This window comes from Ambystoma mexicanum, chromosome 1p, assembly GCF_040938575.1.
Source record: "Ambystoma mexicanum isolate Mex_15411 chromosome 1p, UKY_AmexF1_1, whole genome shotgun sequence".
Taxonomy (NCBI): Eukaryota; Metazoa; Chordata; class Amphibia; order Caudata; family Ambystomatidae; genus Ambystoma; species Ambystoma mexicanum.
Window position 1 is genome coordinate 785,103,504 of NC_090921.1, and position 12,677 is coordinate 785,116,180.

The following is a 12,677-nucleotide window of genomic DNA, read 5'->3' on the forward strand; positions in this document are numbered from 1 at the left end:
GTTTCATGCGACAGCCCGACCATGTGAGCCACCCATGCCATTTTCTTCCAATCTAAAAAACATTTTACTTTTCATGCTGACTCTCACAACCCCCAGGGATGCGGCCATAGGACCCCTGCGGGGCTTGCCCCACCGTTTGAATACTGCAGTAGATGGTGCCACCAGTACTGCTAAAATTGGTGGTACTATTGCTGTTCGTATTACTGCTAGTCCGCAGTAGCACTGTTAGTGTATCTTGACTAGAGCTGCCTTTCCAGACCCCTTAAGACTACATGCTGCAAGACGTTTGCGCATTCAGTCATGTGTTAACTGCCCTTAAGTAAAATCACCTAGAATGGTGACTGGGGCAGCATTTAAACGTATGGTGATCACTTTTTTGCTTACATATTCTGTTCCTGGATAGGCTGTCGGCACTAAACTTAAACATTTTTTACCCTGTTTAAGCAGTAGAACCCTAAAGAGGTGCAGGGATTACTGGCTTGGTAATACTCGTGGCATCAGTTGCTCGACTAGAGAATAAACGACAAAAATGGCTGCAATGGATCAGGGAGCTAGTGTTCCTGGTGCTGTAGAGGTATGATGTAGGAAGAAGTTGGGTGATTGAAGATGTGGAAAAGGGGTGTTATGGCGCACCTACCTGCTATCCAATGAGAGAAGATGGCAGCCTCCTGCTCAGAGGCTCAGGAGTGGGGTCTCTTCCAGTGTGGTAAGGACCCCGTTCTGACCACCATTGGTTGTGAGGCGCATCGCCAGGCACTAATGAAAGTTAAACCAAGTAATCTCAAAACCAAAATTATGGCAGTGGCTAATTTGATTAAAAGGGATAAACTTGTATCTTGTCAGGATTTCTCTATGCAGGAAATAATCATGGAATTGCTTAAGGGGGTAGGGGCTATAAAGGTTTGAATACCGCTGAGCTGCAGTGATCCACAACTGGCGATTTCAGATGTGCCAAAAGCCCTCACGGTGTTGCACAGTTAACCAACATAAGTTTGTACCTCCAAACCTGTTTTCTTTGCTTTCCTAGCTTTTACCTCTGAACTAGCTGTTCTTGGTGAAATTTTACTTTGCAGTGTAAATGGCCCTGTCGATTTATGGGAGTAAGTTACACCGTATACTTTCGCTAGCAAATAAAACCTGGGCAACATTTGACAGCTTTGCAGTACAAATGGGCCTGCCAATAGTTAAAACGTTTCATGGCACATTTAAGTCCATTCTTAGCTTCTGCCGCTTGGTTGGTGTTAAATTGTACTGTGTAGGGTGTATAACATTTAGACTGGCACTAAATGTAAGGAAACCCCCTTAAATCTAATCAAGCATTGGACCATCTTTTCGTCAAAATAATTTTTTTTTGCAGAGCCCACATCGGCAATCTGCAGTGGTGATCGGGCGCAATAATTTACCAACATTCATACCCGTTTTAGATTTACTGGGACATGTACATTTGGGGGGAGGGGTTATTCACTCGGAATTATACAATGTTGCTTGGTTGAGTAATGCAATGGCAGTAAACGATTGTAGCATCTCTCCAGTGGAATGTGCCTTCCTGGTAGCTGGATTTGATGTAACTTGTTTACATGATTTAATGTAGACCTGCTGGGTTGAAGGCTTTGTGGCTGATTCCCAACCCCCCTCCCATTTAAATGCCAATTGCTCCTACCGTTGACAAGGTACGTAGTTTTTATGGCCAAATGAATTAGTTCTGATAGGTTTCAGTGCTTTCTTACCTGCCCACGAGTGCTTTTGTTGCTTAGTTTGAATCCTAGTTTCTCTGTGTTGAGCCGAATAACGGCTCCTCACCCATTACCCAACCCACTGGGACATTCCACTAGTATTCATTTAGTTTCTTTCAGATGGTATGTACCTTTCTCTACCTGGTCATGCAATATTTAATCAAGTACTCGAAATGGAACAGGTTGTCTAGGAAAGATATTCAGTCGTATGGCGTCACCCTACTGCCACTTGTAGCCAAAATGGGACACTGCAACATGGGTGGGGAGGTTGTAGAGATCGGGTGGTGCGTGTTTTTTTTTGTAGAGGGGCTCAGTCTCCGCAATGCCCCAGGAATCCACAGGGTTGCTGGCAGTGGCAGCTGACTGCTTGTCTGGTAGCCAGAGACGTTTTATCAGAGCCTACATACTGAAATCCACGTTAACATGGATGTTTTTTGAGGTCTCGTTTTCTCTCTACTATATAACTGGCTTTTTGAGGCCGGGTGGCCTTCAGAGCAGAAATGTAGGCGCATTTGTTGACCTGTAGGCTCCCTTGCCCATAGTCCTGGGTGGCAGCTCTTATGAGGCATCGTGTTTAACGCTATGATCAGTATTGGAACGGATTATTGCAAGATGGAATCTTGCTGCACCCCGTCCTTTAGTGTCTCCCAGGCCACCTTTTTTGTTGTCTTGAACAGTTCTGGATGGTATCGCTGGTCTTGCCAGGTTACACCTAACCAAGCCTCCACACTGGACCAAATCTTAAACCATTAATGGGAACACTTATTTCTGCACTTCACATACTGTAAATTGTCGACAGGGGGTTGCACTTGTTTGCAGGAGCATTAAACGTATGCAATTTGCTGATCAGTGCTATATTTTTGCTTTACATTGACTAGGCATACAAACATTTACTACCCTTTGGCCCCGTTCTTACAGGTCTTGATATTTCATGTGCATTTACACCTTTCTTCCTAATTAACATCTTGCCCTTTCTAGCCTTTTGTAGACCATTATGGCCATACACCTACACCCTTCTAAGGTAACTTCTATTCAATTTATGCATGGGTGCCCACAAAAAGATGGCAAATGTAATACTATTTTGGTGCCAAGGCTTGCACTGCTTCTGTAAGGTGGACCTCCTGCGACCGGAATGTTTTTGCACTTCACCAGACCATCCTGAATCACTCTTATCAAGGGCGGCACATTGACTTGTGCGGCCGTACAGTACAATGTAATCCTTTATCCACAATTGGGTCATTCCCCCAGGCCTCTTTACCGTATTAGTGTCTTAGACACGGTTTGTCCCATAGTTGGTTCGATAGTTCCTTCTGCAACATTCCCTGTCCCACACCTGACTGAGGCATAGTCCATCTTTTTTGGACACGCCAAGGTGCTCAGATGGTAATACTTGTAACATTGTAGGGCAGCTATTTGCCCATTAGGGGTATGATGGTACACCATTGCTGTTCGTGCTGCTACTTGTTTTGCAATATTACTAAAATGGGGATACTTGGCAGAAATTAAAATACAGTCCTTCACTCTGTATTTTAGCTACTCATAACAGATTTCACATTGTGCTTTTCTTGGCCTCTAGTTCACGAGGGGCATGTTTGAGTCTTTGACCCATTTTTTTTTTTTTTTTTTAAATCAGTACACTTTTGGTGAAATGCAGACGAGGTCATCAACCTTGTCTGGAATACATTCAAATACAGAGCGCCTGGAGACTTAATGGCATCAATGCGTGATGGATACAAATCAAAACATGCACCAGGGCTCATTTGGTACGTGATGGCAATGTGTCTTTTGCTGATATCCTGTATGCTACATGGAATTACTGGCCCATTCGAAACCTCGGTATGACGACTCATTAATTACGAAGGAAGTTGGTGTGGTCCATACATATACAGCACTTATAACCAATGTAATCAAAAGGCAACATCTTCAGTAACTACAAGGTGGAACTTTATTTTTTTATAAAGAAATGCTGCAGTCGTGGCTTCTTTGGATTACCTTACACTCCACAGCCAATGGCATAGGCGACTCCTATGGCTGATGTTCGTAGCGCTCTGGCGAGGGTTGGACGTGTTGCTTGCATACATGTAACCTAAGCAAGTAGACAGGTTGTTTTGTATTAGCAGACTTAACACATCTAAAAGTTCAAATGAGTCCCATGCCCAGAAGATATTGTTTTTGTCACATGATACCAGCGAGGACAGCTCCTAACAAGTCCAATGAACTTGAGGGTGGGAGTGCAGTGGTCTCAGACAGATTTAGTTCGCATGTTTAATAACCACGGATTCAAACATTTTCCATATTGATTGTACATAGAAAGTTTTGTTACCTGGTGATGTAGGGAAATAAACCACGGGTGTTGTCTGTACTCTATTCAGAAGGGCACTGTGTGCTGCAAGAAGAAGCAGAAACTACTTTAGATTGGTAGTGCACGCTCTATTTCGCATCAGGTTAAAATATTTACAGAGGGCTGACATGTTCAATATTAACGTGGTTACTTATAGCAGCAGTTGGACATTGGCTTTTGAAAGTCTTCGTAGGTAGTGTCGATGAACCTGCACTGGTGTATTGTTTCTGGGACCCCCTCACCCAGCGGCTGGTCCCCACCACCCCCCCTCCCACGGGGTTTAAAGGATGTCCTGGGCAGCCCAGGTTTCTTAAAAGATGAGCAGGTATTCTGCTGCTTATATTTTCTATTCAAATCAGTTGCCTTCTTTTTTTAATTAAAATGGTTTATTAGTTTAAAACAAAGGTTCAACATTTACTCTTTAACATTAACCATTCAATTTCTTCCCATTTCCTCATCACATTCAATATAGTATATTTATTTCCTGAATGGAAATTAAAACTTCAAATCACCACTTCTTAAAAGTGAATTTTTACTCTAAACCAAGAAAAACACCCCAGAGCTGGAGAACGTAATGGAGGGGCTCCTGTGGAGCAGCAGAACAGAAGGCGTTTAGACTATTTTACCCAACTTTCCTCATGACACAACTTACTCCATCTTCTATCCCCCTCTGCTTTGCTTAAGAAACGTTTAACCATCTTCATCACCGCAATTGCCAGACTAGTCCCCCTCCCTCCCCAAGGACCCATTCCCACCATTCAAAGGCACCATGTTTTACAGGTAGTCATATGCCCAGCTAGGAATTTACTTCTCACTTCGGCTCACAGGTAGTTACCAGATGGAGCAACGTTTCTATCGTTCCTTTCTCATTGCAAATTCGACATTGGGCATTCATAATCCCTGAAATGTACCTAGCCCATTATACCTCGCTTGTGCTCAGTGTATTTAACTGACATCTAAGGAGAATATCCTGATATAGTGGCTGGGTGCATTTTTGTAGGTACATTGCGAGGCAGTTAAGACCTTTTCTTTATGAGAAGAGGTTGTCTCAATTTATAATGCCCCCCTCTTTCTCTACAGTAGTTATCCAATGTATTTCTTGGAGTTTCTTTTTTACTTTGGTTGGATTTGCAGCCAAAATACCAATTTCAATCCCATTTTGTTTCAGGATCCTTTCAACCTTCATCCTCCACTCAGTTAAATGTCTATCCTGCCCATCTTTGTTAAATTGCAAAGAGAATAGCCGATGAATCGTATGCAGTTTTTATGAAGGGTAATTGTTTTCCACACAACCATAGATTCCAATTTCAACTCTTGTCTAATCTAATTCTTTGGCAATGCATTTGGGAGTCTCACTATTAGCTGCCAGAAAAGGCCTTTCAGCCTCTCCCAGATTTTCCAGGAAAATTGCATGATAGCCTCCACCCCATAAGTTAGTATCTGAGCTACCTTCTGTTTGTAGAGATGATTGGGACCATCAAACTTCCTAAACCTTCGATGGAGGGCCATTCCCTGGTTAGAGATAGTATCATTGCCCTTCCTTCAGTCACTGTAATCCTTTTCTTAATTTAAAAACCGTCATCTTAATCCTTTTTCAAGTGTGGGGCTTCCTGGACATCCTTTTGTACCCTTAACCACTGCTGTAAAGTTTGCTTCAGACAGGGTGCTTACGCAGAATGAGGCCTCGGGGTTTAGGGCCATTATTCAATGCTATCTCCACCTAGCTCAACATGGTCTTGACACCAGTGGACAGGTGGTGACTTGGCTATATTTGATGGACTGGGATTGGAATACAGTGGTCACCTGTTGTTGGGTGGTGGTCTTGCTTGCTTGCATCCCATTCGTTAATACTTCATGCTGGGGTGCATGTCTATTTGCGGGTGCAGTTGTGTGTTTTTCAACATGTGCAGTTCAAGCACAGACATGAGCTGAACTTTCTACCAATGTTAAATCTACAATCGAAAGAAAGGTCACTCCCGTAGATTTGACAGAGTGCCATCGGCTGCTGGAACAATGATGCCATTTAAGGACCCTAAGGCATGCGTTGTCATGTCCTGTTCTCCACACTCGGTTGAAAGTTCTTGTGGCTTTAAGACAGCAGTAGTAGTATGGTGATAGTAGCACTTTGAATATATGTGGCAGTGGGGAGGTAAGAGTAGGCAGGTTATGAACTGCGTTTCCAGCCACTGTTGCACTCTTCACGCAGGTAATCGGAAAACCACTTTAAAAGTATTTGAAGCCAAATACTCCAATTCAGGGAATGATGTTTATGATGAGACTTGTTATTAAAAAAATCGAGTGCAAATAAATACTTCGATCAAATAATCAATCGTTGCCCTTTGTAACCCTAGGCCCAAATGGCACCCCTTTAGTGGGGAGGGGTTCGTGTTCTAGTTGGGCATAGGATTTTAGAGAAACAACCAGAAACGGCACCATGAACGGATTTTAATCGGTATCCATTAATTAAAGTGTGTCCTTTGACTGTTTAAAAGGAATTTACGGTGCAGGCTGTGGGGGAGCACATTTAACACTGGGACTTGGGGCGATGTACAGGACTTACCGGAGTGTGAGGGTGTGTTAGTTGGAAGGACAGGGAAGGCGTTAGACGAACGCTCCCTGTGGGGCCATAACCTCCCCATGTCCTTGGTGAAGCGGCCGGTCGCAGAGCTTTGTATGTTGGCTCCGGCCTGGCATCAGGGAAGCCCAGTTGAAATACGAGCCATGGGTGAAGAAAGGCCCAGTGGCTGTCAGTGATGCCACCCCAGGCAAGTGGTGTGGACTGTAGGGGTACGGTGGAGAGAACATCAAGCCCCTGGCTGCCTGAATGAAGTGGTGGCCTGTAAAGCTGTCTGTCTGCTTCGGGGGCAGGCGGAATGGCTGGTAATGGGAGGCTTGGGCTGTCTGCATGGCTCTGACCACCCTCTCCCCCCCCCCCCCCCCCCGAGGGAGAGCGACATACACGACAGACATTTGCTTGGAGCCTGGTCACCCATCCTATGCGGATGGCGCTATTGGGTGCTTAGTGCTGGAGTGTATGGTTTGTTGTAGGCTACACCAAGCTGGGTGGAGCCCAACGGCGACTACACCAGCATGGTGGATGGCAATCCATTGCATCGCCATGGAGGAAAATGCGGGGTTGCATTAGTAAGATCAATAGAAAGGGACACTACCACAGAGGAATACGGGGTGTAAGAATATGCTATTACATTTTGCATTTATTTGCATACATACATGGAACAAGCTCTTTTGGTCTCAACGGAGCGTACAAAAGAGAATATGGTAGAAGAATGGGGTGTGGGGGTGGGAAGACCGGTGAGCCTCTTATAGTGGGTAACTTTGGTGGCATGATGGCCAGTTTTGAGAAAAGGTATAGTGGACAGATACCAGAAACAATACAGTGAACAAACTGAACAAGTGTGGGTAGGACTTTTAGCCAGCTAATATGGTCGGGGAAAAGAGCGGCAGTGACAGTTTGTGAGGGAAGGCGTAAGTAGCGAGACTGGAGAGGTGAGTCCAGATGATTGCTCGTCAGGCTTTTAATTGGCTTTTGGATACATCGGAGTGGACCATGATCCTACTTGCAGAAAGAAGGGAGTTCCAAATAAGTGGAGCTAGAAGAGTGAAGGAGCGGAAGCACAGGGTGAGTGAGGTGCCACAAGGGTGGTCGAGGAAGCAGAGTGAAGGCTGTGAGAGGGTTTGATGGAAGAGAATATATTTAGGTGCAATACCGTGGATTGATTTATGTACTATTAAGAGACCTTTTGAATTTGGCCCCATTTTGCATACTTGGGTGAAGCAAGGTGGTTCAAAGATATTCCTTGTAGCAAAGTTAATACTCTTGTGAATGCGACAGAATGCATAGTTTGTAAAACTAAAGATGGTACTGGCACAACAGTCTCCTCAGTTAAGAGAATGCAAGAGAGGCCAGGAGATGCTTCTGAGAAGCAGAAGCCGGCTAAGGAGCCAGTGGAAGCAACCTGCGGCAGAGTAGGATGACTGGAGTGGTTAAGATAAAAACAATCATGTGACCTGGTAAATATACTATGACTGACATAGACCCAGACTACTATACTAGGGCTACCTGCGGGTGTCAGTTATCTAAAAAGATGATAGTGAATAGTTAGTAAGAGGGGAGCCAAGGGGGAGGTGTCTAAAGTGGGGTGCGATTTGTTTCGGCTGCATATCCATTACCTCAGGAATAATGTAACTGTCAAATTTGAAGGGGGTAACCCAGGATATGGAGAATTGGTAAGTATCTTGCATGTTTTTAAGCACCCTCACAGTTTAAAAACTCCCCACTGGTGTACTGTGCCTTACTGGTTATCAGAACAGGAACCCAGGATTGTGGCCAATCCCCTTTTGTAAACCTCTTTCATTGCAGGTTCCTCCGTGCCTCCCTTCACCAACGGGTCTGGGATGGTGGGGTGGTTAATTTCTGACCGGGGATCAGTTTAGTGTGCACTCGCCAGAAACCAAGGCTTACATCAGTCTCATGGGCCCTTTGTGAATAAACTAAAAATTGACCTTGGTAATTAAAGCTAGAGAGTACTATATAACCAATCAATAATTTTTATGCCAAGCAATTCATCTTGTCTTTATATTCAAATAACACATTTAATATTGTTTGCTCATAGAACACATACATTCTAAAATATTCGACATCTCATTCATTTCACCATCCATACGCGCTCTCATTCCATCCATCGGTCAATATTTACAAAAATAGGTAAATTAACCTGTACATAAAGCAGAACCTCTTAATGTACAATTTGTTACACCAATAACAATACTTTGTGTAGTTGTGTAAAATAGTACTACAGCTGATTTACAAGATCTACATATGTTTCGGTCGTGGTGTAATGGCTGTTTTCCAATGGGCCCAAAGTTCGACCTTCAGGATAAAGGCAGACACAACTTCTGGTCTGCCCTACTAACAATAGATGAACCGTGTCTTCTGGTACATATCTCCAGCATCCACTTAGTGGGGGTAGTGTCAACAGCGGATCTTCTCCTCCAGGCCTTCTAATTTATATGTTCAAAGAAGCTGGTTGGTTGGAGTGGAGTCCTCCAATGGGTCCTCTCTTCATAGGGCTTCTCACCCTGAGTCCTATATTTCGTCTCAAACCTCTCCTGTGGGTTATTTTTTCTCTTCTCTTACTTGCACCAAGACTGATGTCCAAATTTGTGGCCAGGTGATTCCATCTTTAGCGACTAGATACCACGGTAGGAATGTATTCCTTTCCAGTCATATCTGGCTGTTATCCGTGAGCGTATTGGACATACTCCTCCTTCCTCAATAGATGGGCCCTTTGTCAAGAGAGGATGATCGAATGCCTAATAATATGTGAAAATATACTTGTTTCTTTTATTATTTATAATGCGCGAACATATCCTAGGGTAACAGGGCGCAGCAGTTACATGTATATGCAAAGCTTGGTTACAATAGCGTAGTTATTTACATACAGGTATTAAATACAAGATATGTACAAATAAGTCCTATTACAGACAGAACAAGAGCAAGAATATAAATGATGCAGGCAGCTTGCTGATAGCGGTGGTATATACATGTGTAGGTGAGCGAATGTGTACGGATGTGCAATAAGGGAGGGGCGGTACTCCTCACAGTGAGACCTAGCTGCTTATTGCATTTAGTGGTCATTCGCTTTCAGCCACAGGATGGTGTTGGTCCTGAAGTTTTGGTAAGGAAGGTCAGTTCTCAGTGTAGGAGGTAGGGAGTTCCATAATTTGGCTGCTTTCACGGGGAAGCTGTTGCCACCTATTGTGGAACGATTGAAATTGAGAATAGAGAGGCAATCTTTGTAAGCTGTTCTGGAGGGTCTCAGGGAAGTCTTGTCTGTGGAATCTGTCAACCAGGTAGGTAGGCGCAGCGTTGTTGATAGATTTGTGCGTAAGTGACAAAGTTTTGAAGAGAATATTGTTGTTGGTTGGGAGCCAGTTATTCTGTCTGCTACTCTCGGAGATGTGGTCTCTTCTAGAGGTGCCTAATGCTGCTCTAAGGGTGTTATTTTGTAAGGTTTGGATTTTTCTAGTAATGGCTTTGGTGGACCCTAGATGGAGGGCATTGCAGTAATCTAGGCGAGGCAAGGTAAGGGCTCTAGTCAAGGTCGTACAACTAGTATCAGAGAGAAATGGCAGAGCTGTGTGGATCAATTTGCACATGGAGGATGCTAAGGAATTAACCTGTTTGGTAAATGAGAGGTTTGAGTCTAGGTAAAAGCCCGGCATTTTTACCTCTTGTCCTACCTTGATGCTGTTACCATCAATTATAAATGAGGAATGGTTAGGTCCTAGTTTTTTTTTTTTAGGCTAGAGTTGGTGCCCAGGATGATGAGTTTGGTTTTATCATTCGGGCATAGTCCATGTGTGGCCATCCATGCCTGGATGATGATGTACACACTATTCACCAAGGCCAAATCCATTTCATAATCCCCAGAAAGTGGGAGGAGGATCTGGGTATCCTCTGCATAATTAGTGTAGGTGATACCGAGATGATCCAGATCATCGAAAAGGGGCTTGGTAATAATGTTGTACAATGTGGGCGAGACACAAGAACCCTGTGGCATGCCACAGGTGTTTGGTATAGGGTCTGCAGCTGCTGTGGACGAGAAGACCCTCATGGTTCTACCATTTAGGAAGGATCTGATCCAAGTAATTGCTTCATCAGAAAAGTGAGAGTCTGTGTTAAGGTGGCTACATAGAATGGTGTGGTCGACCAGGTCGAATGCAGCCGAGAGGTCTAGGAGGAGGAGTAAGGTGGTTTTGCCGGTGTCTCTAAGCTCATCACTTGGGACTTGAGGTCGATGAGTGCTGTCTCGGTTCCATGTTGGGGACGGAAGCCTGATTGTCTAGCTCCTAATAGATGGTGTACTTCCAGGTGTTTCTGGATTTGTACATAAGCAACCATATTCAAGATTTTTAGGAGAAAAGGTCCATTTGTGATTGGCCTATAGTTGGTCGGTGTGGATTGGTCAAGAGTGTTTATTTTTTATTTTTAAAGAGTGGAAGTACCCAGGATTGTTTAAGATTGGTGGGGCTGGAACCGGCGGAAAAGGATGCGTTAATAAGCTTTGTGATGAAGGGAGAGAGGTCTCGGGCAGCATCCTTGATAAGCTGCGCAGGACACAGATCGCCCTGACAGACGGTTTCAGTGACAAAATGATTCTTTCCACTTCAAGAGTTTTGGATCTCTGAGCACCATTTTTAATCTTTAATGCAAGTGTCAGGTGATACTATAGGGGTCTCTAGTTCTTTAAGGATAGTAAATAACTCCTTCATATTGGATTTGGCTTGGGATATGCGTGTGTTGAAGGAAACTCGCTTTGCTAAGCATATTTCTCTTTTGTAAAGGGCTGAAAGTTTGGAGAGTTTGAGTTTGGCTGCTGATGGTAGTTTTTTCCAGATGGCCTCGCAGTTTTTTTTTACTGCCTTAGGTTTTTGAGGAACCCTGTAAACCATTTATTCAGATGAGTTTTAAGCTTACTTGGTCTGAGTTTGAGGGGGGCAATCAAATCCAAGGAGGTGGACATGATTTTATTGTATTCTTCGACCAAGGTCCCAGGATCCGAGTTGTCAGTGAGTGTGTTGAGGGTAAGGAGTAAGGTCGGGATTAGTCTCCCCACAGTAATACTGTTTTTATTTTTGCCCTGATGGCTTGGGGGAGATGGGGGTTCTATTGGTAGAAAGCATTAATGACACAAGGTGGTGGTCAGTCCAAGCTAGTGGTGAGATAGAGGATGTTGGCTTGACAGTTGTAATCGGCCACCCAGTCAAGTATTCTACCTTTGTCGTGGGTAGGTGCGTTACTTCTTTGGGTGAAGCCTATTTCTGAAAGGGTGTTGATAGTAGTGAGGGCGAGCTGGTCTGAAGGGTCGGGTCGCTAAAGCCCATGTTGAGGTCCCCAAGAGTAAGTACTTGTGAGGAACTTTTGAGGTTGCTGGACAAAATGGTGTTAATGTCATCCTCGAATGTTCCCGGGGGGCGGTATATCACGTGGATATTAAGTGTTTAGGCATTGGTGAGTGGAACTTTGACGGATAATAGTTCACATGAGAGGACATCGATGGGAGTGGCTAATCTCATGGAGAGGCTGCATTTGTAAATAATAGCAATACCGCCTCCTGGATTTTAATCTGTCTTGCCTCAATATGGAGTAGCCATCCGGGACTGCTATAATAATCATAGGGCCTGCTGCCGGGTGTAGCCATGTCTCTGTGATGGTGAGGAAGTCAAAGTCCTCTCTTAAGATCAGGTCAGCAATTTCTGTAGCGTGTGCTACTAGAGATCTGGAGTTGATTAGCGCTCCCTTGATCTGAGGACTCAAGGTAGTTGTGGTAGTAGAATGGTGGACTTGTAATGTTTTAGGTTTTCTATGCTTGACTGGACTGTTTAAAGGCCTAGGGTCAGAGTTGCGAGCGAGGTTTGAGTTTAGGTTGGTTTGGCCCGGCCGGGTTGGCATAGTCCTTAGTCCTGTTGTAGGAATAGAACTGATGGGATGCTCGTACATTTTGGCTAATCTAGCTCTGAGTCGTAGGTTCCTAGCTGTAGTTGGGCAGGGATTACTTAGTAATGGGGATTGAGTATCA

The 12,677-nt window shown here is 44.3% G+C and overlaps 1 protein-coding gene across 1 annotated transcript in view; it reads right to left on the reverse strand.

Annotated features, from left to right (window-relative positions):
* Nucleotides 1–3,676: 3,676 nt before the first annotated feature.
* NUP210L (nucleoporin 210 like) overlaps nt 3,677–12,677 on the reverse strand; it is a 1,198,481-nt gene continuing 1,189,480 nt past the window's right edge. The window contains exons 39-40 of the mRNA XM_069651587.1: nt 4,057–4,119; nt 3,677–3,819 (exon numbers count right to left, since the gene is read on the reverse strand). Of these exons, the coding sequence (XP_069507688.1) occupies nt 3,722–3,819; nt 4,057–4,119 (161 nt within the window). The 3' untranslated portion in view covers nt 3,677–3,721. The remainder of the gene's footprint in view (nt 3,820–4,056; nt 4,120–12,677) is intronic.